This window comes from Dermochelys coriacea, chromosome 23, assembly GCF_009764565.3.
Source record: "Dermochelys coriacea isolate rDerCor1 chromosome 23, rDerCor1.pri.v4, whole genome shotgun sequence".
Taxonomy (NCBI): domain Eukaryota; kingdom Metazoa; phylum Chordata; order Testudines; family Dermochelyidae; genus Dermochelys; species Dermochelys coriacea.
In genome coordinates this window covers 6,844,335-6,869,226 of record NC_050090.1, presented here as the reverse complement: position 1 = coordinate 6,869,226, position 24,892 = coordinate 6,844,335, and the positions used below count along the sequence as shown (strand labels likewise).

Below are 24,892 nucleotides of genomic sequence, written 5' to 3'. Positions count from 1 at the left end.
AAGACACCCATCCTTTTTTGTGTCCTGCTCATTCTGAAAGTGTTCGGGAGTTTACTAAACCATTAATTACTCTTATTAGAATATAAGTTGAGCAGAAGGCATGGCTCTTATTGTCCTAGTTCAAAGGCAGTGGCTTCTGTTTTAAATGTTCTTGCTTTGATTTTCAAGGAAAACTTGCTGGAAACTGTCGAGTCAGTACTAGAGACACGTGGAGGCAATCTTGATGACGTTCTGGACACATTTAGATAAAAATTGTTTCACTAATTTGTGGTTTTAAATAACATGAATGTAGTGAGTATGTATAACTGTTCTTTGAAGCTAATTTATAGTATTCTTTCACGTCAAATGCCATTGACTTGCTGAAGAAACCTTGACAGCTAAATTTGGAACTATTTTCTACATATCCTGCATAATGACAATTGACCCAGCTTTTTCAAGAGTATTGCAGGGTTTAAAAAAAACTTCTGCTCCTTCTCCCTTATTTGAATAGCTGCAAAATTGAGGCTTTAATTAGTTTTGTTAGCCAAAATGGTTTCTCAAAAAGAAAAGGAGTACTTGTGGCACCTTAGAGACTAACAAATTTATTTGAGCATAAGCTTTCATGAGCTACAGCTCACTTCATCGGATGCATTTGGTGGAAAATACAGAGGGAGATTTATATACATACACAGAGAACATGAAACAATGGATTTTATCATGTACACTGTAAGGAGAGTGATCACTTAAGATGAGCCATCACCAGCAGCGGGGGGGGGAAGGAGGAAAACCTTTCATGGTGACAAGCAAGGTAGGCTATTTCCAGCAATTAACAAGAACAATTGAGGAACAGTTGGGTGGGGGGGGAGAAATAACATGGGGAAAGTTTTACTTTGTGTAATGTTTCATCCATTCCCAGTCTCTATTCAAGCCTAAGTTAATTGTATCCAGTTTGCAAATTAATTCCAATTCAGCAATCTCTCGTTGGAGTCTGTTTTTGAAGTTTTTTTGTTGAAGAATAGCCACCCTCAGGTCTGTAATCGAGTGACCAGAGAGATTGAAGTGTTCTCCAACTGGTTTTTGAATGTTATATTTCTTGACGTCTGATTTGTGTCCATTCATTCTTTTACGTAGAGACTGTCCAGTTTGACCAATGTACATGGCAGAGGGGCATTGCTGGCACATGATGGCATATATCACATTGGTAGATGCGCAGGTGAACGAGCCTCTGATAGTGTGGCTGATGTGATTAGGCTTCGTCAAGGATCTACAACCTATCCTGAAGGACGACCCATCACTCTCACAGATCTTGGGAGACAGGCCAGTCCTTGCTTACAGACAGCCCCCCCACCTGAAACAAATACTCACCTGCAACCACACAACAGAATCACTAACCCAGGAACCTATCCTTGCAACAAAGCCCGTTGCCAACTGTGTCCACATATCTATTCAGGGGACACCATCATAGGGCCTAATCACATCAGCCACACTATCAGAGGCTCGTTCACCTGCGCATCTACCAATGTGATAGATGCCATCATGTGCCAGCTTATGCTCTAATAAATTTGTTAGTCGCTAAGGTGCCACAAGTACTCCTTTTCTTTTTGCGAATACAGACTAACACGGCTGCTACTCTGAAAATGGTTTCTATTTCTTTAAGAAAGGAATGGAATTTTTCTGAATGTATGATGTCTTTAAAACAAAAATGACTTACCGTAGTTAAAATGTTTTCCTGCATCAGGGATTTAAACAACTGGAGAGAGAAGTCTTCAGAAACTGAGCATTTCACTTCTGGTTTTAATATTGATAGCATATCATGGGCAATACTGAAAATGAAACTGAATTTTTGTAACACTTGTAAAATGTATGAAACTAAATTGTGCATTTCTCTGTATAATTTTACTTTGTAAATTAGCGTAATTTTATAAAATTTCTTTCTAAATTTATTAACTTCTGTCACATAACAGTTGAGCACAAAAAGTCAGGTGCAAATGCACCCGGTGAATATATATTCATCTTTAGTCTGCAAGATGTTCTTGATAAATCACAAAGCTAGCTATTGCCACAAAATGAAACGTCAGGGCACACTCTTTCCTTTAGAAGAAAGGGAGTCTCTGTTTCTGCAAGAAGTTTGGAATGCTTAGGAGCCCTACTTGAACAAGACATGGGTCAGAAGAAAACTTTTCGTTTCCCTATGCAAACCTAAGATACCATGAGCATGGCAGGAAGGGCACAACAAAGCAGCTGGTACTGGCTGCTGCATATGTTGGGTGACTGGGTGATGGCAGCTAGAAGCATGTTGTGTGTACTAGGAAAACCTGAGGTAACGTCGATGGATCCTACAGTCTCACTGCACCCAGGCTAGTCATACAGGGACTTTCCTACCACAGCCATGTGACTCTTTCAGAGATGCACTATCTTGAATTAATAAGACTTCTGCATTTCTCCTGTACAAATGGTGCTAACCATAAGCACATTCATGCTCACAGAGAGGTAATTATCTCAGGGGTTCCATCCCAGGGTATGTGGATCCCTGAAAATACCAAACTTTACTTTGTGTTCTGGACATTGGATGAGGAGCACTTGCTCCTGTACCCCAGGCTGTCATCATTCCATCATTTCTGCTCCTAAAATGTCTTTAATCCAAACAGTCAGGTTTCTATTGTGGAAGGTTGATTGGGAAGCACTCTAGATATAGGTGTGGGGAAAAATCAACAAACCCCAAGATGGACTATGCTGAGGATTTGAAGGAGGCACTTGGATATCCTATTGATGGGCCTAGTATAAAAACCTGAATACAGGATAGGGTGACCAGATGTCCCTATAAAATCGGGGCAGTCCTGATATTTGGGGCTTTTTCTTACATAGGTGCTTATTTCCCCCCCACCCCATCCCGATTTTTCACACTTGCTATCTGGTCACCTTAATAGAGGATAGCACTGTAGCATCTGAGCACCTTGGAGTAAAAAAGTTGCATTTTATATTTGCAACTGAAAGACTTATTCTTGATTACCTAACGCTTTTTTTCCCATATAAAACCCTAGATACTTACACATCTCCCTGTCGTATATGTATATAATTTTAAAATGTAATATATACGGAATTCATGCAGTCTTGAACTGCAGTTGGAAGCCACTACCCGAAGTAGACGTAAAAAATTTGTAGGATCAGGTGAAATCGAAGAACAATGAAAAGGCAAAATAACCTTAAATCTCTTAAAAACTGAAGTCTCAGGATCTCTCAAAGTCGAAAGATAGCCACAGGGTGGCAGGTGGGGGTTAATCCCCTCTGACCCCAGAGATGTTGCTGATAGGGGCATTGTATGGTAGAGGGAAGGTTAACATCTCTGACTCAAGTATAGTCAGGGCTAGTTGAACAGGTCCCAGCAACAGCACTCCATGTAGCTTTTTCAAGACATTATTCCTTGGACTGAACATGATGTCATGAATCTAGGTTTGACCTCTGGAGCACTTTTTTCCGGGTTGAGTGGCCCAGCCTTCCCATCTTCCCTTGGAAGCTGTCTCGGTAGCTAGTTCTGGTCTCTCTGGGTTTATTACTCTATCTTCATTTTCTAATAAAAAAACCTACAATGAGTGATAGTGAGGACTCTTAGGGTATGTCTACACTATGAAATTAGGTTGATATTATAGAAGTCGATTTTTAGAGATCAGTTTTATATAGTTGATTGTGTATGTCCACATATAGCGCATTAAGTTGACGGAGTGCATCCTCACTACTGTGGCTAGCATCAATTTACGGAGTGGTTCACTGTGGGTAGCTATCCCACAGTTCCCGCAGTCTCTGCCGCCCATTGGAATTCTGGGTTAAGTTCCCAATACCTGATGGGGCAGAAACGTTGTTGTGGGTGATTTTGGGTACATGTCGTTAGTCACCCCTCCCTCCGTGAAAGCAACGGCAGACAATCGTTTCTCACCTTTTTTCCGTGCAGATGTCACACTGCTTTCAGCAGACGGTTCAGTAGGACTGCTAATCATCGCCATCCACCGCTTCTGCTGCAACTCTGCTCTCCTGCTATTGTCTCAATAGCAAATTTCTCAGTGTTGTCTGTCATGGGCTCCTGGGTACGTGTGTTCTTCCTCGGGAAATGTGCGTGGTGCTAAGTCGGCCTCCACCGCTTCCGCTGCAACTTTGCCCCCCATGTTCTCATGAATCCACCTCGCAGGTCCTCTCGTTGTTCTCTATAAATTTACTCTAAGTCTATTCTCGTGGCATCCATCTTCAGCCACCGTTTCCGCTGCAACTCTGCTCTCCTGCAGACGCCATACCACGGCAAGCATGGAGCCCGCTCGGATCACTGCAGCAGTTATAAATATTGTAAACACCTCGCACGTTATCCTGCAGTATGTGCAGAACCAGAACCTGAAAAATCAGGTGAGGAGGCGACGGCAGCACGGTGACGAGTGATGAGGACATGGATACAGACTTCTCTAAAAGTACAAGCCCCGGCAATTTGGACATCCTGGTGGTAATGGGGCAGGCTTATGGCATGGAACGCTGATTCTGGGCCCAGGAAAAAAGCACAGACTGGTGGGACCACATAGTGTTGCAGGTCTGGGATGATTCCCAGTGGCTGCGAAACTTTTGCATGCGTAAGGGCACTTTCATGGAACTTTGTGACTTGCTTTCCCCTGCCCTGAAGTGCAAGAATACCAAGATGAGAGCAGCCCTCACAGTTCACAAGCTAGTGGCAAAAGCCCTCTGGAAGCTTGCAACGCCAGACAGCTACCGGTCAGTTGGGAATCAATTTGGAGTGGGCAAATCTACTGTGGGGGCTGCTATGATCCAAGTTGCCAACGCAATCACTGCGCTGCTGCTATTGAGGGTAGTGACTCTGAGAAATGTGCAGGTCATAGTGGATGGCTTTGCTGCAGTGGGATTCCCTAAGTGTGGTGGGGCAATAGACGGAATGCATATCTCTATCTTGGGACCGGACTACTTTGGCAGCCAGTACGTAAACTGCAAGGGGTACTTTTCAATGCTGCTGCAAATACGGTGGATCACAAGGGACGTTTCATCGACATCAGCGTGGGATGGCTGGGAAAGGTACATGACGTTTGCAACTTCAGGAACTCTGGTCTCTTTGAACAGCTGCAGGAAGGGTCTTACTTCCCAGACCAGAAAATAACTGTTGGGGATATTGAAATGCCTATAGTTATCCTTGGGGACCCAGCCTACCCCTTAATGCCATGGCTCATGAAACCATACACAGACAACCTGGACAGTAGTAAGGAGCTGTTCAACTATAGGCTGAGCAAGTGCAGAATGGTGGTAGAATGTGCATTTGGATGTTTAAAAGGTGCGCTGGCGCAGTTTACTGACTAGGTTAGACCTCAGCGAAACCAATATTCCCATTGTTACTGCTGCTTGCGGTGTGCTCCACAATATCTGTGAGAGTAAGGGGGAGAGATTTATGGCAGGGTGGGAGGTTGAGGCTAACCACCTGGCCACTGATTATGCGCAGCGAGACACAAGGGCGATTTAGAAGAGCACAGCAGGGCGTGCTGCGCATCAGAGAAGCTTTGAAAACCAGATTCATGACTGGCCAGGTTACGGTGTGACAATTTTGTTTTTCTCCATGATGAAAACCTGTTCCCTTGGTTCACTCTACTTCTCTGTAAGCCAGTCGCCCTCCCCCCTTCAATCACTGCTTGAAGAGGCAATAAAGTCATTGTTGTTTCAAAATCATTCATTCATTCTTTATTTATTCATCACACAAATAGGGGGATAACTGCCAAGGTAGCTGGAGAGGGGTGGGGGAGGAGGGAAGCACTGAGTGGGGTGGTGGAGGAGGGAAGGACAAGGCCACACTGCACTTCAAAACCTATTGAATGCCAGCCTTCTGTTGCTTGGGCAATCCTCTGGGGTGGAGTGGTTGGGTGCCTGTGTTCTTGGGCGTCTGGGTGAGGAGGCTATGGAACTTGGGGAGGAGGGCGGGCGGGCAGTTACACAGGGGTTGCAGCAGTGGTCTGTGCTCCTGTTGCCTTTCCTGCAGCTCCACCAGATGCAGGAGCATATCCGTTTGATCCCCCAGTAGCCTCAGCATTGCATCCTGTCTCCTTTCATCATGCTGCCACCACCTCTCCTCTTGCTCCCGCAACTTCTCATCTTGCTCGTCCCTCCTATCCTTGCATTCATTTTCTGCTTTCCTGGACTCTGCCGTTGTTTGCCTCCATGCATTCTGCTGAGCTCTTTCAGTGCGGGAGGACTGCATGAGCTCAGAACATTTTCATTGCGAGTGCTTTTTTTTTCCGCATTCTTATCTGCGCTAGCCTCTGGGACGGAGATGATAGGGGGAGCATTGAAACATTTGCAGCTGTGGGAGGGGAAAAAAGGGAGAGTCGTATTTAAAAGGACACGTTTTAGAGAACAATGGGTAGACCTTTTTCATGGTGAACCAAGCTGTTAACATTATCTAGCACATGTGCTTTTGGTACAAGGTCGCATTTTGCCTCTTATATTGAGGGCCTGCCAGTTTGGTGTGAGAGATCACACACGCCTACAGGGCCGGGCAACAGAATTCAGCTTGCAAGCAGCCATGGTAAGCCACAGTCTTTTAGCTTCTTCAACCTTCATAACGTGTGGGAATGGTTTCAAACAGCAGCACCCTCCTTTCCCATGCCAAGCACCCGTTGGGTTGGCCATTTTAAAAGGAGGGGCTGTAGTTTTCAGGTTATCGTGCAGCAGAAACCCAACTAAACCCCCCTCTCAATTCTCTGGGATGATTGCTTCACCCCTCCTCCTACCGCGTGACTAGTATAGGGGAAGATCCCTACCAGCCAAATGCAAACAGCTCAGTATGAATCCCCCCACCCCCCAAACTGTGTGGCTAAAAGTGGGGATGATTTCTTTTCAGCCACAGGCAAACAGCCCAGCGGGAACAGCCACCTCTGAATGTCCCCTTAATAATGTCCCTGGAGGATTTCCACTCCATCCCCAGACACGTTAACAGACTTTTCCAGTAGCTGTACTGGCCACTAATGGATCTTAAGTCTTTAGGGCAAATTAATCATTAAACACGCTTGCTTTTAACCATGTATTATATTTACAAAGGTACACTCACCAAAGGTGCCTTCTCCGGCTTGGGAGAGTTGGAAGGGTATTGGCTCCAGGGTGATAAACAGTTCCTGGGTGTCGGGGAGGATGGTTTCTCCGCTTGCCTGTTGTGCGCTCTCTTCCTCCTCATTATCTTCCTTGTCCCCAAAATCCTCATCCCTGTTGCATGAGACTCCCCCCTTGCAGGTGTCCACGGACAAGGGTGGGGTAGTGGAGCACCCCGTTGAATTGCATGCAGCTCATCATAGAAGCGGCATGTCTGGGGCTCTGACCGAGAGCGGCCGTTTGCCTCTTTGGTTTTTTTGGTAGGCTTGCCTGAGCTCCTTAATTTTCATGTGGCACTGCTGTCAGTCCCTGTTATAGCCTCTGTCCATCATGCCCTTGGAGATTTTTTTCAAATATATTGGCATTTCGTCTTTTGAAACGGAGTTCTGATAGCACGGATTCGTCTCCCCATACAGCAATCAGATCGAGTACCTCCCATTCGGTCCATGCTGGAGCTCTTTTGCGATTCTGGGACTGCATGGTCACCTCTGCTGATGAGCTCACCACGCTGGCCAAACAGGAAATGAAATTCAAAAGTTCCTGGTGCTTTTCCTGTGTACCTGGCTAGTGCATATGAGTTGAAAGTGCTGTCCAGAGTGGTCACAATGGAGCACTCTGGGATAGCTCCCTGAGGCCAATACCATTGAATTGCATCCACACTACCCCAAATTCAACCCGATGATGTCAATTTCAGCGCTAATCCCCTTGTTGGGGAGGAATACAGAAATCAATTTTAAGAGCCTTTTAAGTTGACAAAAATGGCTTTGTGTGGACGGGTGCACGGTTAAATTGATCTAATGCTGCTAAATTCGACCTAAACTCGTAGTGTAGACCAGGGCGTAGCAACTTCATATTTTCTACTCTATTTAGTGAATGTGGTTCTGCAATATTGAAGTTCCTAGCCTCTGTATCAGAATATTCCATGGTAACTGCTGGGAGCTTGAGTCGGTGAATGTCTGGTATGCCTTCCTGCCTCACAATTATTTTTTGATATTAGGTTATTTTCCTGCCTTGAAGATATCACTGGAGTACTTTAATTTTTCAGGAGTTAAGATATGTAACTTCTAAAGCTGGTAGAATTTTTCTGACCAGAATGTTTTCTCATTGGAAAATGTGGTTTTGTCAAAATCGACATCTTCCACAGCGACAGTTGTGAACTTTGACCAAAATTTTTTTTCTTTGAGAATTAAAATGTTTAAATATTCCCTTTTGATGACTCCAATTCTAAAGTCTTGGAATTTTTGTTTTGCAAAATTTGTTGATGGGAAATTTTGAAATTACTTTCCATGAAAGGAATTTTTTAAATAGCTTTAACTTATTTCTTATGGAGAAAAGAAATGTACTGTAATTCTTGTCCTCCCAATTATGCTCTAAGCTCTTTCCTGGAGAGCTGGAGATTTTAGTTTCTTAAGGCAAATTCTTTTCTTCCACCCCTCTCCATCTTCTCATTGTGGCTGGGATAAACTTTAGGGAAGGAAGAAGAGCATAAGAACTGTGATAAAGCTCTGTCCTTGCCTCCGTGGGTCCCGCATTTCCTGGTGGATTTCGCTAGCCTCAGAGGCTCACTGTGACCCTCCATGTAACCCTTCTTTCTCTAGAGACAAGGGTTAGTCTACTGAGCCATTTTCATCATAAGCCAGCGAGGGAGGTGAGGAGAAGTTATCCTTCCTTGCACAGTCTCTGTTGTCTCCCAGTCTCAGTGATTAAACAGGGGGCAAAGGTGGGGAAGGGGGATCCCGGGCCCATCCTCTACTCCGGGCTCCAGCCAAGGGACCCTAATAGTATCAGCTATGGTAGCTGACCTTTTAGAAACATGACATGTACAATTCCCTGGGCTACTTCCCCCACAGCAGCCCTCACTTCCTCAAGCTCCACTTCACCCTTACGTCAGGGCCTCCTTCCTTGTGCCTGATATGGTGTGTACTACTCAGCCTCTACAACTGCGCAACTTCTTCCCACAGCTCCTGACATGCACACCCACCTGACTGACTGGGAGGCTTTTAACTAGTTTCAGCCAGCCCCTGATTGACTTCAGATGTCCCAATCAACATAGCATTCTCCCTGCCTTCTGGAAAGTTCTTAATTGGCCCCAGGTGTCTTAATTGACCTGGAGCAGCTTCCATTTCACTTAACCTGGTACCAGGGATTTGTTTAGCCTGGAGCTAATATATCTATCTCCCACTACTTTTCTATAGCCATCTGGCCTTGCCCCATCACAGAACTTAAAAGCCTTTTTTCTCATGTGTGCTGCAGCTACTTTGCCACTGAGAGATTCGCTGCCATGTGAGTAAAAGAGAAGGAGCTGGTAATATATCTCCAGCCTGTGCTGGGAAGTAGAGAGCAATGCCTATGTGGCTAGTTGTAAAGTGCAGGGAAAAATGGGGTGAGTAATTGTTAATACTCAGAAGGCTGAAAAGTGTGTTATCCATACCAGCTATCCATGACTAAATTCGTGGTCTAGCTGATCAGCACTGTCCATTTATTAAAAGGGAACACTCAACCACCCAGACTTCAAACATCCAGGTTGATCAATGGGCCTGGTCATACATCTCTCAGGTACACAACAAGCAGACCAGACCAAACCAAACATGTGGCCTGGTCGGAGGCCTGAAACCAGTGGTGCAACACCTTTGCAGATACAACAAACAAACCAAACACTCATCTTGTCAGTTACAGGATTAGTAGGATCCTCAAACACCTGTTACTCTGCTCGCCTCAGCCACCACTTCATGTAGGACCTGGGTTTTTCTTTTAGATATTGCACCCAAATAGAAAATAGGCCTGACTGCTGAGATCGCATCCTAGGGAATGCACTGAATGCATCCGATTGAAGTGAGCTGTAGCTCACGAAAGCTTATGCTCAGATAAATTTGTTAGTCTCTAAGGTGCCACAAGTACTCCTTTTTTTTTTTTTTAAATTCACTGTTAAGACTTTTTTTTTTTTTAAAGGTATTTTGTTTGCCATGACTGGAATTTATGCCCTTGACATTCTCTATTCCCCATGCTCTAATTCAATGTTTTTTTCAATGACTGGTCCGAGCATCAGCACACCCCAGTCCCTGAGAACTCCCTGACAGTTTAGGAAGGTAGCAAGTCGATCCCTGGTATCAAAAGTCTGAGAAACACTGCTTTAGTTCATATTCTCACTTTCACTTACATAGGGGTATTCTCTATACTGCTTTTGGTGTTAGTGATGCCATTTTACTTTAGTCCAACACTGAACATTGGTGTCTCTCTCATAAAAAATACCTTTCAGTTAAACTTTTTATACAACTTATATTTGCAATTTAATTCTGTTCAAAAGTTTATTTGTATTACATTCTGCTAATGATTTCAGACTTCCCTAGATTAAAACTAGAAGGGCTCATTATGACCATGTACTCTGGCAATTCTTGTATCAATGATTAATTACTGTTTTTGCTAAACATCTGCACCTTATCTCCAGAGTGAATTTGTCTAAATTCAGTTTATAGCCATTTTATCTTAGGTCTTTGCTAGATTAAAGAATCCTCTAAGATCAAAAATCTTCTCATAGGTATTTATAGATCTTGTTCAAGTTAATGTATTTTTTAAAAACATCAGTTTGCCTTTAAAACAGGAAATATAATACAATCACTCCATGAATATTTTACAGCAAGCAAAAAGATTGTAGTTCTGTTAGCCTACTGTAATAAAAGGCCTGGAAAGGACATAGCCAATCCTACAAGGACCTGTGTTGATAATAATTGTTCTTTGGAACTTTAAAGTTCTTGAATACTGATGATATCAGCATGGCAAATATTTGCCATTAAGCCAGAAGATGGAATTCAGCCAGGAAATATTTCTGCAAATATTGGCACCAAAGCCTGAATTGTTGCAGACAGAAACTTTATTCATTCGCAGTTAGCTTTACTGTAAAGAGTAGGCCTTAAAGTGGGAGGGAACAAAAACCAATGAAGAAGGGACCCCTCCAAGAGTCATCTGTAACCAAGTTTTTTGCCCAAGTAACTCAGCCTTAAATAAAAGAAAAATCCCCCATGTTCTTTGTATAAACTCTTGAACTGTTTCACAGTTCAACCCTAGTAGACTTATTATTCAAGCAAATGTATTTTATGTTCTTCAGTAGTGTTGTGGCCTGCATAGGGCCTCATGAGAGGAATGACTTGGCCTTGGAGTGAACTCTTAACTTTGTAGGAAAAAGAAACACTGTTCCAATGTCTTCTGGTCTCTCTCTTAAAAAGAGACGGATGATGTGGAAAAAGCTGAGGTACTCAATGCTTTTTTGCCTCGATCTTCACAGACAAGGTCAGCTGCCAGACTGCTGCATTGGGCAACACAGTATGGGAGGAGGTGAGCAGCCCTCAGTGGTGAAAAACAGGTTAAGGACTATTTAGAAAAGCTGGATGTGCACAAATCCATAGGTCCAGATCTAAGGCATCCAAGGGTGCTGAGGGAGTTAGCTGATATGATTGCAGAGCCATTGGCCATTATCTTTGAAAATTTGTGGCGACTGGGGGATGTCTTGGACGATTGGAAAAAGACAAATATAGTGCCCATATTTTAAAAAGGGAAGAAGGAGAACCTGGGGAACTATAGACTGGTCAGCCTCACTTCAGTTGCCAGCAAAATCATGGAGCAGGTCCTCAAGGAATCCATTCTGAAGCACTTGGAGGAGAGGAAGGTGATCAGGAACAATTGCCATGGATTCACCAAGGGCAAGACATGCCTGAACAACTTTATTGCCTTCTATGATGAGAGAACCATCTCTGTGGATATGGGGAAAGCGATGGATGTGCTACATCTTGACTTTAGCAAAGCTTTTGATACGGTCTCCCACAGTATTCTTGCCAGCAAGTTAAAAAGGTATGGATTGGATAAATGGACTGTAAGGTGGATAGAAAGCTGACTAGATTGTCGGGTTCAACGGGTAGTGATCAATGGCTTGATGTCTAGTTGGCAGCCGGTATCAAGCGGTGCGTCCCAGGGGTCGGTCCTGGGGCCAGTTTTGTTCAATATCTTTATTAATTATCTGGATGACAGGATGAATTGCACCCTCAGCAAGTTCGCAGCTGACACTAAGCTGGGGGGAGAGGTAGATAAGCTGGAAGGTATGGATAGGGTCCAGAGTGACCTAGACAAATTGGAGGATTGGGCCAACAGAAATCTGAGGTTCAACGAGGACAAGTGCAGAGTCCTGCACTTAGGATGGAAGAATCCCGTACACTACTACAGGCTGGGGACCGACTGGTTAAACAGCAGTTCTGCAAAAAAGGCCTTGGGGATTACAGTGGACAAGAAGCTGGACATGGATCAGCAGTGTGGCCTTATTGCCAAGAAGGCCAATGGCATATTGAGCTGTATTAGTAGGAGCATTGCCAGCAGATAGAGGGAAGTGATTATTCCCCTCTATTTGGCACTGGTGAGGCTACATCTGGATTACTGTGTCCAGTTTTGGTCCCCCCACTACAGAAGGGATGTGGACAAATTGGAGAGAGTCCAGCGGAGGGCAGTGAAAATGATTAGGGGGCTGGGACACATGACTTATGAGGAGAGGCTGAGGGAACTGGGGTTATTTCGTCTGCAGAAGAGTGAGGGGGGATTTGATAGCAGCCTTCAACTACCTGAAGAGGGGTTCCAACAAGGATGGAGCTAGAATCATAGAACATCAAGGTTGGAAGGGACCTCAGGAGGTCATCTAGTCCAACCCCCTGCTCAAAGCAGGACCAATCCCCAATTTTTGCCCCAGATCCCTAAATGGCCCCCTCAAGGATTGAACTCACAACCCTTGGCTTAGCAGGCCAATGCTAAAACCACTGAGCTATCCCTCCCCCCCTAGGCTGTTGTCAGTGGTGGCAGATGACCGAACAAGAAGCAATGGTCTCAAGTTGCAGTGGGGGAGGTCTAGTTTCCTAACAGCCAACCGCTATTTCAGTAGGAGGGTGGTAAAGCACTGGAATGGGTTACCTCAGGAGGTGGTGGAATCTCCATCCTTATAGGTTTTTAAGGCCTGGCTTGACAAAGCCCTGGGTGGGATGATTTAGTTGGTGTTGGTCCCGCTTTGAGCGGGGAATTCGACTAGATGACCTCCTGAAGTCTCTTCCAACCCTAGTATTCTATGATTCTATTTATTGGGATGAACGTATAAGTTGAAATCGCAGCTGTCTTGCAGCAGGTGATTGATCCTCTGCTGGACTGCCTGTATGGGGTTGCTGGCTTTGTTTTTTGTGGGAGAAGGGTTTACTTCTCAGCTGCTGAGATGTCACTGGCAGATCTATGAAAAATTTACCAAACACTCGCAATAGCCTGAATGTTCTGCAACGTCTGGGTAAAAGGACAAAATACAAAAACATTGTGCCAAGTGTTCCTATGTCTCGTCTACAAATCAAAAGCACAACAGGTCACAGTCCTGATCTGAGAAGTGACTCTGTATAAATGGCTCTGTGTATGGCAAAGTTACAGGATTAGTTTTACCCTCTGTCTCCTTTCTGGACTCTTTGACTGCATCCCTCGTGTTTCAGGCCTTGTGCCTTTTCCTATTCAGGGGTAGAATTATGCAGTTCTTCTACTATTAGACCAAGCTCTCAACTACAGTGCCCTGCAGATCAACTGTTCTTACCCAGCTGGGTTCGGCTGCTGTGGTTTTGACTTTGGGAATCTGTAACCATTGGTGTATATAGTGATGAGGCAGCCTTCTTAAAGCAAAAACACTGTTTTTTACAATAGGAACAAAACACTTTAGAGATAAAGATTTTTAAAGCAGCCTACACACAGAAAACAAATCATGCTAAAAGGAATTGGTCTTTAGAACAAACTCCTGGTCTCTGTCAGATGAACTTGTTTACTAAAACAAAATAAAATCAAAACCAGTTTTTGGTCATTTTAGCAATATTTCCTCAAACAGCAGGTGAAAGTGTAGGTTCTCTTTAACAGAATCTTCCCAGACAGTGTTAGTGTGCCTTTCTATGTTGCATGTTTGCGCTAGTGCTTTTGGAGCAAGGAAGCTCAGACTTGTTCATGTGCATGAAACATACATAGGTAACTTTAGAACCACAAGTAGCGTGCTGTGTTTCATCCTTGGATGAGGAATTCAAACCAGTGCTAACTGTAGTTTGGGGGGCGGAGGGGAAGACATTTTACAGTATGTAGGCTTACCTGGTGAACAGACTCAATATTCTTAAACTCTAATTGTACTTGTGGCAGTCTAATCTTATGCAGTTGCAGAGTCATGGTAATTGGAATACAAATAGATTATTCTGAGATATTATGAGGGAGATGTTATGTATTCTCCTCATATTGGACATATACTTGTTATGCAGCAAGAGGGATGACAACAATATCGTATTATGCTTGTAACGTGGCTTTCTTATACGCAGTGATAAAATCCTAGTGTACTAGAACTCTGTTACCTGGATTTTCCAAAATTCCTTCTGTTTGGCTTTCAGGGAATGCATTAGAATTTGTGTGTGGCAGATGTAACTGGACATTTCTAGTGCTTCCTGATAATTATATTGGTGATCTAATTATCCTCCTTTATAAGTAAATGAGGATCATTCTGCCCTAGCAGTCCAGTGGATTATTACTACCTTGTAATTGGATCCATGCAAAATAAACTGCATTGTTTAATGTAATGCTCTTGTTCAGCAGCTTCCAATGCAGCAGAAACTTGGCATGCATTCTCTTTATTTTTAAGAAATGAATTTCTTGTCCATTATAATACCAGTGCATGGGTCTAAAGCCAACCATAAGGCTGTATTGGCAAACTCAGCAAACAAACTAACAGGGTTCAAAAAAGAACTAGATAAGTTCATGGAGGATAGGTCCATCAATGATGATTAATTAGCAAGGATGCAAAACCATGCTTTGAAGTGTCCCTAGCCTCCGTTTGCCAGAAGCTGGGACTGGGTGACTGATGATGGATCGCTTGATTGTGTTCTGTTCATTCCCTCTGAAATACTGCCATTGGTTACTGTCGGAAGACAGGACACTGTGCTAGACGGATGACTGGTCTGACGCAGTATTGCTTTTCTTACGTTCTAATGAGATCCAGTGGCTGGAAGTGGAAGCTTGACAAATTCAAACTGGAAATAAGGTGCAAGCATTTATTAGGGTAATTAACCAGTGCAACACCTTACCAAGGGATATGGTGAGTTCTCCATCACTTGGAGTCTTCAAGATTGGATGTCTGAGACACACTGTAGCTCAACCACAAGTTGTTGGATTTGGTGGAGGTATGATACAGAGTGAAATTCTGTCACCGTGCTGTGCGGGTTGTCAGATGAGATATAGGAAATAGTCCCTTCTGGCCTTAAAATTCCATGAATCTGTAACATGAACTTGACCCATATGGAATCCCGGAAAAAATAAAATTTTGCTTTTTGCGTCTGGTATAGATGTGATGGATATTATTTCTCTAGTGCTCCTAACTTTTGAGTGATGTAGTCTATTAAGGAAATTCATACCAGCGCAAATCATTTGGTGTGGACACACAGCGGTGTTGCAAACTATGGCTTACACCAATGGCATGTTTCCACATTAAACTGTATCAGTGCAAGACACATTTTGCACTGGTACAGCATGTAGCTTTTAGTGATTTGCCTCTATATAGTTCCATTAGTGTAAACTTCCTTTGTAGACAGGGCATTGGCACCAGAGTGAACTGTGGTCAAGATATTGCTCTTAATTAGGGGATAGTTTTGGATGATGATGGCCAGTTCACATACAGTTCCCCTATGCTCCGCATCTTCTAAAGTTTCTGTCTAGTATGTAGCGCCAGAACTCTCCGTTTGCTGAACCACAGTAAAGCTCAGCATGTACGTATGCACATACATGCGTTTGCGCACTCTGACTTCAATACGTTGTGCCTTTCATAAAGCTTTAGATTAAGGTTTTAAAATGTTTTTGTTTTTATCAAACAGAATAACTTAAAATACAAACCTCCACATAGTGATAAATTCAACAGAATTTTTAACACAAAATAATGTGAAGACAGATGTTAATGGGATATAGAATCATGAAATCCTACAGAGTATATTTACAAAGGAGCTCTTGTAGATTATTCTGGTCCCATAGTACTAGTTAGGATTGTGTTCTACGCTGAACATGTTAAATTCTTCATTTAGTTTGCTTTTGACTTCCTTAATTGATGGTGCCCTCAACAGACATGCCAAAGGTGTCAAGGGATACAAAGGTAACATGTGATTTAATTTGCCTGTATACAGTTTGTTTGGTTGCAGTTTGACCAATAAATGAAAGGAATGCTTCCGAAGTGAGAGAAATTCTGACATAGTTAGCATTGCTGAAACCTGGGAGGAGGATTCACATGACTAAAATATTCAGTAGATTGCACTGCTGATTTTTAGGAAGAGCAGAGTGGGTAAAAAAGGGTGGGTGTGGTAGCACTTTTAAACAAATAAATGGTATATGTGATGTTGAGATATTGACAGTTCAGAAACAGACTCCTGAATGCTTATGGATCAATGAATAAAGGCCAAACTTGTATATAAAATCAACTTCACAAAGGTGTAAAAAATGAGATAAATCAGTTGGGGGGAGGGAATAAAACAGAAAAATTTGAATGATAATTAGGAGCTATTTAAGAATATTTTACTTGATGCCCCAAAGGCCACAATCGAAAAAGGCTGCTACATTTGTTAAAACAACCTGCCTTATAGGAGAAGTGAATGTAGCTATGAAATATAGGCAATAGCGTTCATTTAATATACTTAGACTTCGTTATGGCATTTGCACAATAGTTTAATTAAAAATGAGAACAATCAAAATTAATATGGCACACATTAAATTAATTACATTGAGACATGTCAGACCGTTTTTAATTGTAGACTGGGAATCATTAAGTAGGTGTATTTCTACTGGGGTGGGGCAGTGATCAGTTCTTGGCCTTATGCTATTTAACACTTTTGTAAATGACCTGGGAGAAAACATAAATCATTATTGAAAGTTTGCAGATACACCAATTAGCTTGACAGCAGGCATGGGCAAAACAATGGAATGGGTGACAAGTGTATGTCTGGATTTATCTGTATAATCTGAAAATGCCGTTTTGTTCCCAAAAGCTACTTGTTTGTAAAACTGTTCTGTGCCTTCACCTTGGCTCTGTAGCCTCCATTTTGAGCTAAAACACAGGACATGTCAGAATAAATTATTGCACCCAACAGAGGATTAACAGTGTTGGGGCATAAAACTTGATGACCTTCTATTCAAGTGGAAACACCATTGGATGAAGAGCTGGTACCAACAAGGGAAACCCCTACTGTCCTAGATGTTTTGGGAATCAAAGAATAGATCATCTGATAGGGGTTGTGTGAGAGAGAGAGAGAGTACTGGAAGCTATATAAGGACAAGGTCGCTGACCACTCCAGAACACTTACCCAGCCCAGGATTCTCTTTTTGAAGTCAAGAAGAGGGGACCTGGACCCCTGAAACGACATTGACCAGGTCCCAAAGAATGCTCAGGAGTGCACAGAGAACCAAGGCAGGGAATGGCGTATAAGTGTTTCTTCTTTTACATGGAGCCATATATATCACTTGTGTTGTCTGAAAGTAAAGAGTGCAGAGGGATTTCTAAACCACTCAAAGTCTGACTTTTTGCCTTCAACTATCATGTCTCCGAAGAGCTAAACAGTAAATAAGAGTACCTGCTAAGGTAGAGCTCTGGAGAGGGTATGCTTAACTACGGGGGAGTCTTGGAGGGATTTGGCACTGGTCTTAGGGCCTAGGGCAGCTAGGCTGCAGGGCCCTTTTTGAGAAGGGTGCCAAACGAATCTATGCTCAGGGACCAAACCAGAGACGAAAGAAAGAGTGAGCACCTAGAACCTACCCAGACCCAAGGGAGCTTAAAAGAACGTGGACTTGGCATGTTGGTCCAAACACAGCAGCCTGGTGAATGTCCAGCAAGGGAAGGTTGACCCAGAGCAGTAACAGGAGATGTAGGACTTGAAAGGCTAGAAATTTAAAGAACAACAATGAACAAGACAAAATAGGTCTTGTCAGATGAACTTCATGTTGTTCCTTGACAAGATTGCAAGTGTGCTTGATGGGGTAATTGTTACAGTATACTTGGACTTCTGTAAGGTATTTGGTATCCTACTACATGACATTCTAATTTAAAAATAAAAAGGACTAGCACTGTGCAAAATCAATATTGCACACAACTAAATAGAGTAGAAGTTGTCTGTCTGTCAGTCTCAGTGTAGTTAAGTGTGAAATAGCAGCTTACAGGGTGTTACTAGTGGGGTTCCACAGGGAATGGTTCTCGTTTCAGTGCTATTCAGTATTTTCTCAACAATCTGAAAGAAGATATAAAATCATGGCTGAGGTTTGCAAATTCTACAAAGATTGTTAATATGGCAAATAATGAAATAGTTCTATACCAATGATTTATCAAATCACTTGGTAATCTAGGTACAATCAAACTTGTATTTTAATATGGTCAAATGCAAGGTCATACATCTAAGGACAAAAAATGTAGGCCATACTTACAGGACTGCGGACTAGAAAGCAGTGTCTCTGAATAGGATTTTTGGCCTGTAGATAAACAACGGAACCTGAGTTTCAAATATGATGCTTTAGCTAAAAGGGCTGACATATTACTTGGCTATATTAACACAGGAATACTGATCAAGAGTAAAGTGGTGGTACTACATCTACACATGACATTAGTGAAACCACTACCAGAATACTGTGTGTGGTGTCCACACTGTAAAAAAGGTGTTGAACATGGGAAAGGGTTCAGATAAGAACTACAGATTTTTTTTCTTTTGGGGGGGGGGGTGTGGTCTAGAAAATGCTCTTCACAATGAGATTTAAGGAGCTATGTCTATTTAGCTTATCAGAGAAGACTGAGGTGACTTGATCATGATCTAAAAGTACCTTCACAAGGACAAGATATCTGATAGCAGAAGGCTCTTTAACCTAGAGGTCAAACTTGATGATCATGATGGTCCATTCTAAACTTAACTTCTGACATTAAAGTCTATTCATAAGAACAAGTTTCAGATTAGCAGCCGTGTTAGTCTGTATTTGCAAAAAGAAAAGGTGTACTCGTGGCACCTTAGAGACTAACAAATTTATTTGAGCACAAGTTTTCGTGAGCTACAGCTCACTTCATCGGACATCTCCCCACTGTATTTTCCACCGAATGCATCCGATGAAGTGAGCTGTAGCTCACGAAAGCTTATGCTCAAATAAATTTGTTAGTCTCTAAGGTGCTACAAGTACTCCTTTTCTTTTTGAGTTTTTAGTGTTTGCCAGACACCTGGCATTGCTTCAGTTCTGTCAGTTTGTTGATGTTTGGCCTCAGTGACTGAGCAATTAAAACATTCAGGATTGCAGCAAGGTGTGCATCAGATAGTTGTGTTGGGTATTTTGACTTGTTTATATTCATTATGGGGAAAAATGACACTGTCTTTATGGCTGACTCTGCCCGGCAACTAGTGATGATATCTCTGTCTATCTTCCCCAGCCAATGGGAGCTGCGGGGGGCGGCGCCTGCAGCTGTCATTGCCGGCAGCATCTCTGAATGCGTCTCTCCTCTGCGGGCTGCAGTGGAGAGGTTCTCTGGCCACAGATGGTCCGCGGGCCGGGACTTTGAGACCTCCTGAATAAAATGGTTAAAAAGCCACACAGAAAACAAAGTTCACAAACACGATATAGTGCACAGACAATGTGTAGGATCAATGTATACATTTTGGTAATGTAGCTGTTCAACTCTTACAGTAAAATATCAAATTAGATTCTCATTTTGCTTTTAACATAAATTGCCTATTTCATATCCTTGCCATTTGAAATGGTTCTGGGTGAGAACAGCATTAGTTAATTATACACAACTCTCACACTTTTGTTAATGCAAGTGCCTGACACACAGTTCATTGTAGGATGAGTTTGAATAAATGAGTGTAAATGTAATCTTAATCTTTACCCTTTACATTTTCAGCCCAGAATGTGACTGTTGAGGAAATAATCATTGCCTACAAACAAGCCTGTCAGAAATTAAACTGCAAACAGATACCCAAACTACTGAAGCAGATACAGGTATTGTGGATATTCTTACATATGCAGCACAAAAATTTAATCCTGTTTAGCTCTTGGAATATGACTGACATGGAAACTCTAGAAAAGTCATCTGCAGTCATATCAGAACTGAAAATATAAATCTGCTAAAAACAGACCCTATGTTGATACTTAGAATAATTTTCATGCCAGTCAAATATGGAAAAACAATAGCATTGCTTTCTAACAACTTGAGCAGGTTTTTAGCAGATGAAAAACTGTTACAGGATGCTAGTATCCAAGGTATTTGTTACCAAAATACTGTGCATAAATTATTTAATAAAATATTACTGAAGTCTGGGTTCTTGCCTTTAGTTCTTAAATGTTTTTCTTTCTGAACAGTGCTTACAGATAGGCTCCTTTTTGTGCTCAGTTTAAATAAGATGGATATGAGATTTCCAACACGGCTTATGTATTGTTTTCTATCTTATGCTATGTTAATTATTTTTTGTTTTCTCAAGTGTGGGGATACTCAACCTTTTAATTATTAACCCTACATTGGTTTAAGTTCAGGTATATTTTTTTCAGAGTTTGTATACTGTGATACATAAGGAGAAAGAAGAAAAAGGAGCGTGCAGCATAAATGTTTAATGTAAAAATTATAGGAAAGACTGTGGCAGGAGTGGGAGGTGGAAGCAGTAGAGGAGCGAAGGGAAATGACGACTGCTCTTGGGGGAGTGAAATTTCATGGGGGTTGCTACAGTACTTTTCTAGGCAGTACAGGATGGCACTAACGGAACCAATCAGCTTGCATACTTAGGAGTGTGTTGTAGACAGAGGAATTTTATATAAAGTCTTACTTAGAACTATACAGAGGGTTACTAGGATTACATCGCCATATAGTACAAATTCAGCACTGTACGGAAGTATAGATGAGGTTTTAATTTCTTAAATATTTGGGTATTTTTAAAATCAGTTGGGTTTCTCATAATGTACTTGCACTGACACTTGGAAGTAAGGTGGAATGTTTTTAAATGGATATTATTACATTGTAAATGTTCAGAATGTGTGAACAGATTACTGAGCTGATGATATCCAGAGGTTGTGCAATCTTAATGCGAAATGTTTCTGAAAAGTCAGTTTAGGGCAGTGGTTCTCAACCTATTTATTACTGTGGGCCACGTATTGAGAAGCACAGTGGGCCACCTCCCCCAAATTCCCCCACAAACCCCTATGCCCAGTGCCCCCCTTCACAGAACAGGGCCAGAAGCTGATCCCCATGTAAAACCTAGGGGTGCTGCAGCACCCCTGCATACCGCTAGTTCTCTTGCTTATGCTGCCCAGTGCCCCCCCCTCACTGCCCAGAAACCCCCCCCCCCCCCCACAAACCTCCCCAGAGACCCACTCTCATGTATCCTGTCCCCTGTTGCACTCACTGGCCCACTGCTGGGAGGCACGCTCCAGCGGGGCTGCCTGATGCTGTCTTCTCCTCAGCTGGCCTTGCCCCCTGCCAGACCAGAGCAGCAGACTTTGTATTTTTTTTTGTTTAGCATACAGTTGGACTGCAGCTGTGTGCTAATTGGGCTGCAGGCAGTCTGTGGGTTGAGAACCAGTGGTTTAGGGCATCCTCCGCAGGCTTCTCTCCCTATTGCTAGCGTAATAGTCTGCATGTTAAGCATAAGAGGAACAGTCTCTAAAAAGGTTTCTTGTATCTTTTCTATTTCTGCGTTCAGCCTATTTGATTGAGGTGACTTAAAGATCCAGGGACTGTAGGATTATGACTAATATACTTCTTCTTTTTTTGAAATGCATTCATTTGGTGTGTCAGAACATGATGACTTTCAGTGAACAAAACTGCGTGCTGCTGGACCTGGAATACAGAATTGAAATTTCAAGAAGTTATCACCATAAATAAACTGTGAAATATATTTTTAAGTTTAATTACCATTGGCATTAAGCTTAGAAATACCAAATCAAACATCTTGTTGAATTACTGTTACAAATGACATCACAAATGTGTCTTAAAGAAAATACTGTGATGTAAACACGTTTCCAATCGGCATTAATAATACTTAATCAAAATAACTGTCCTTTCTAAACTTCCTGGGTTCAATTTTTGTGAAATACAGAAGCTATGTTCTTGTTAATTGTTGCCTACATAAGTAGACTAAAAGTGTAAACCTACTAGCAATAAATCAGCTAGACAAGAACTTGTTCATTCAGCCATCCCGTTACGTAATGGGACCAACACAAGATAAAATTAAAGATCCTGGACCTCCTCTTCAAGTCCTTAACAGCCAAGAGTACTGCTCTCTTTAGTGACCACTTGTCCCTACTGATAGGAATATTCTGGAGTGATGCAGAGGGGTATGTCTTCTATTTTTTAGAGCACAATAGAAGATGCATTGATTTACTCAAGTCTTTACTTAGTAGAGGCAGCAACTATTTGACAGGCAAGCCATCTTGCTCTGAACTTGTCCCCAAAGGGAATTAAACTCTATGGAGTCGCTGTTCACCAATTATGGAGATTGCCGGCAGCATGATGCAGCGTAATCCCCTTCCAGGATGATTCTGAGACTAACTCTGATATTTGGTGTTTAGTGGTCAGCAGCCATAGCAATACCGCTCAGGTTTTTTTTTGAGACAGTCCTCCCTTCCTGTGCAGCAGCAGGACTACTGCAGAAAGATCCACAGGTCCCAAAGAAGGAGGGTTCAGCCAGCTGGTGCATGTCGTCTTCCTTCTTGTGCCCCCCCACTCCCCGACACCCCCATGTTAGGGTCTAGCAAGCACTTGTTTTTAGTTGCGTGTCCAAGACAGTGATCCAGTGGTAACCTCTTTCACCAGCCCCTTGTTTGGGGACAGGCTGGCTTGCTTTTACAGTGCTTGGGATTTGATTACAACAGACAGCCTGATCTGACATGCTTCAGACCCAGTAATGTCGTACAGTTCCTCTCCATCCCTCCACCCTATCCCTCTTCAGGGACCCCTCTCATGAGAGACTGCTTCTCAAGCAGATTCAGTCTCTACTGGCCTTGGGGCTGTGGAGGAGGTCCCCCTGCAGCATCGGGGACAGGGATTTTACTCCCAGTATTTCCTTGTTCCCAAGCCCAAGGGAGGGATGAGACCTATCCTCAACCTCCCTACCTCAACAAATACATCAGATATCAGTTTCCAGGTGGTCACCCTGGCAACTATACTCCTTGCCTTAAATCAGTGACTGGTTCTCAGCCCTAGACCTTCAGGACGTTTATTTTCACGTAGCAATTCTTCCGAGCCATAGGAGGTTTGTTCTGGCTTGTTGTGGTGGGCCGACACTACTAGTACATCTTGCTGCCCTTCAGCCTTTCTTCTACCCCCCAGCTCTTTACCAAATGCATGGTAATGGTGACAGTGTACCTCAGGACGAGGTAAATTGATATCTTCCTGTATCTGGATGATTGATTACTGAGCGGGCAAGTCTTCTGTTATGTCCAGTTCACTGTACACCCACTCAATCATCTGGGTCCCATCCTTAACAGTGGGAAATCCAATATTGGTTCCATTTCAAAGAATTTAGTTTGTTGTAGACCTGATAAGCCAGAGGTGGGCAAACTATGGCCCTTGGGACTGTCCTGCCCGTGGGACTGTCCTGCCTGGCCCTTGAGCTCCTGGCTGGGGAGGCTAGCCCCCAGTCCCTCCTCCACTGTAGCCCCTCCCCTGCAGCCTTAGCTTGCTATGTGGGTAGCGTGGCTGGCTCCGTCCAGGCAGCGGGGCTGCGAGCTCCTGCTGCTCTGAGTGGCATGGTAAGGGGGCATGGGGTGTGTGTGTGAAAGAGTTGGGTAGCGGCTCCTGAGGGAAGTCAGGGGACGGGGAACAGGGGGGTTTGGATAGGGCGTGGGAGTCCCGGGAGACCTGTCAGTGGGTGGGGGTGTGGATAGGGGTCAGGGGGGCAGTCAGGACAGGGAGCAGGGGGGTTGGATGGGGGTGGGGTCCTGGGGGGGTGGTTTGGGGTGGGGGTCCTGGGAGGGGCCAGTCAGAAGACAAGGAGCAGGGGGGGTTGGATGGGTCAGGGGGTAGGAAGTGGGAAGGGGTGAATAGGGGGTGGGGGCCAGGCTGTTTGGGGGGCATAGCCTTCCCTACCTGGCCCTCCATACAGTTTTGCACCCCGATGTGGCCCTTGGGCCAAAAATTTTGCCCATCCCTGTGATAAACTATGAATTCAAGAGCATTTCTACTGACTGAATGATTCCAGGCAATTCACTGCTTACTCTGGACATGCAGTCCCAATCCTCAGCTGCAGTCTGAGTATGACTGAGGTTGCTAGGCCATATGGCTTTGTGTCCACAGGTAGTTCAAATGCCATGCTGCACCTTCGTCCTCTTCAAATATGACTGAAGTTGTCGATCTGTCGTCAGCACTGTCATCCCTTGGGCAGACTGGTCTGTCTTCCTCCACCAGTCTTGGTAGTGGATGGTTCAGGTCAATGTGTGCCAGGGCATTCTTTTCGCTCTGTCTCCACCAACCAGAATAATTGTCACCGATGCCCCCTTAATAAGCGGGGGAGTGCTGGATTCGCTGAAGGTTCAAGGTCTGTGGTCGGAACAAGAAGCTTTTCTACATATCAGTAGTCTGGAGCTTCATGGCATCTGCTGTGTTTGTCGGACCTTAGAATCATAGAATCATAGAATATCAGGGTTGGAAGGGACCCCAGAAGGTCATCTAGTCCAACCCCCTGCTCAAAGCAGGACCAAGTCCCAGTTAAATCATCCCAGCCAGGGCTTTGTCAAGCCTGACCTTAAAAACCTCTAAGGAAGGAGATTCTACCACCTC

General features: G+C 43.5%; 1 protein-coding gene across 4 annotated transcripts in view; it reads left to right on the top strand.

Moving 5' to 3' along the window:
- The window catches only part of PPP1R37 (protein phosphatase 1 regulatory subunit 37), a 187,542-nt gene that overhangs the window by 39,839 nt on the left and 122,811 nt on the right, over positions 1–24,892 (top strand). For all 4 annotated transcript variants that reach the window (XM_043501696.1, XM_038381594.2, XM_038381595.2 and 1 more), the window contains exon 2: positions 20,027–20,124. In XM_043501696.1, coding sequence (XP_043357631.1) covers positions 20,027–20,124 — 98 coding nt within the window. The remainder of the gene's footprint in view (positions 1–20,026; positions 20,125–24,892) is intronic.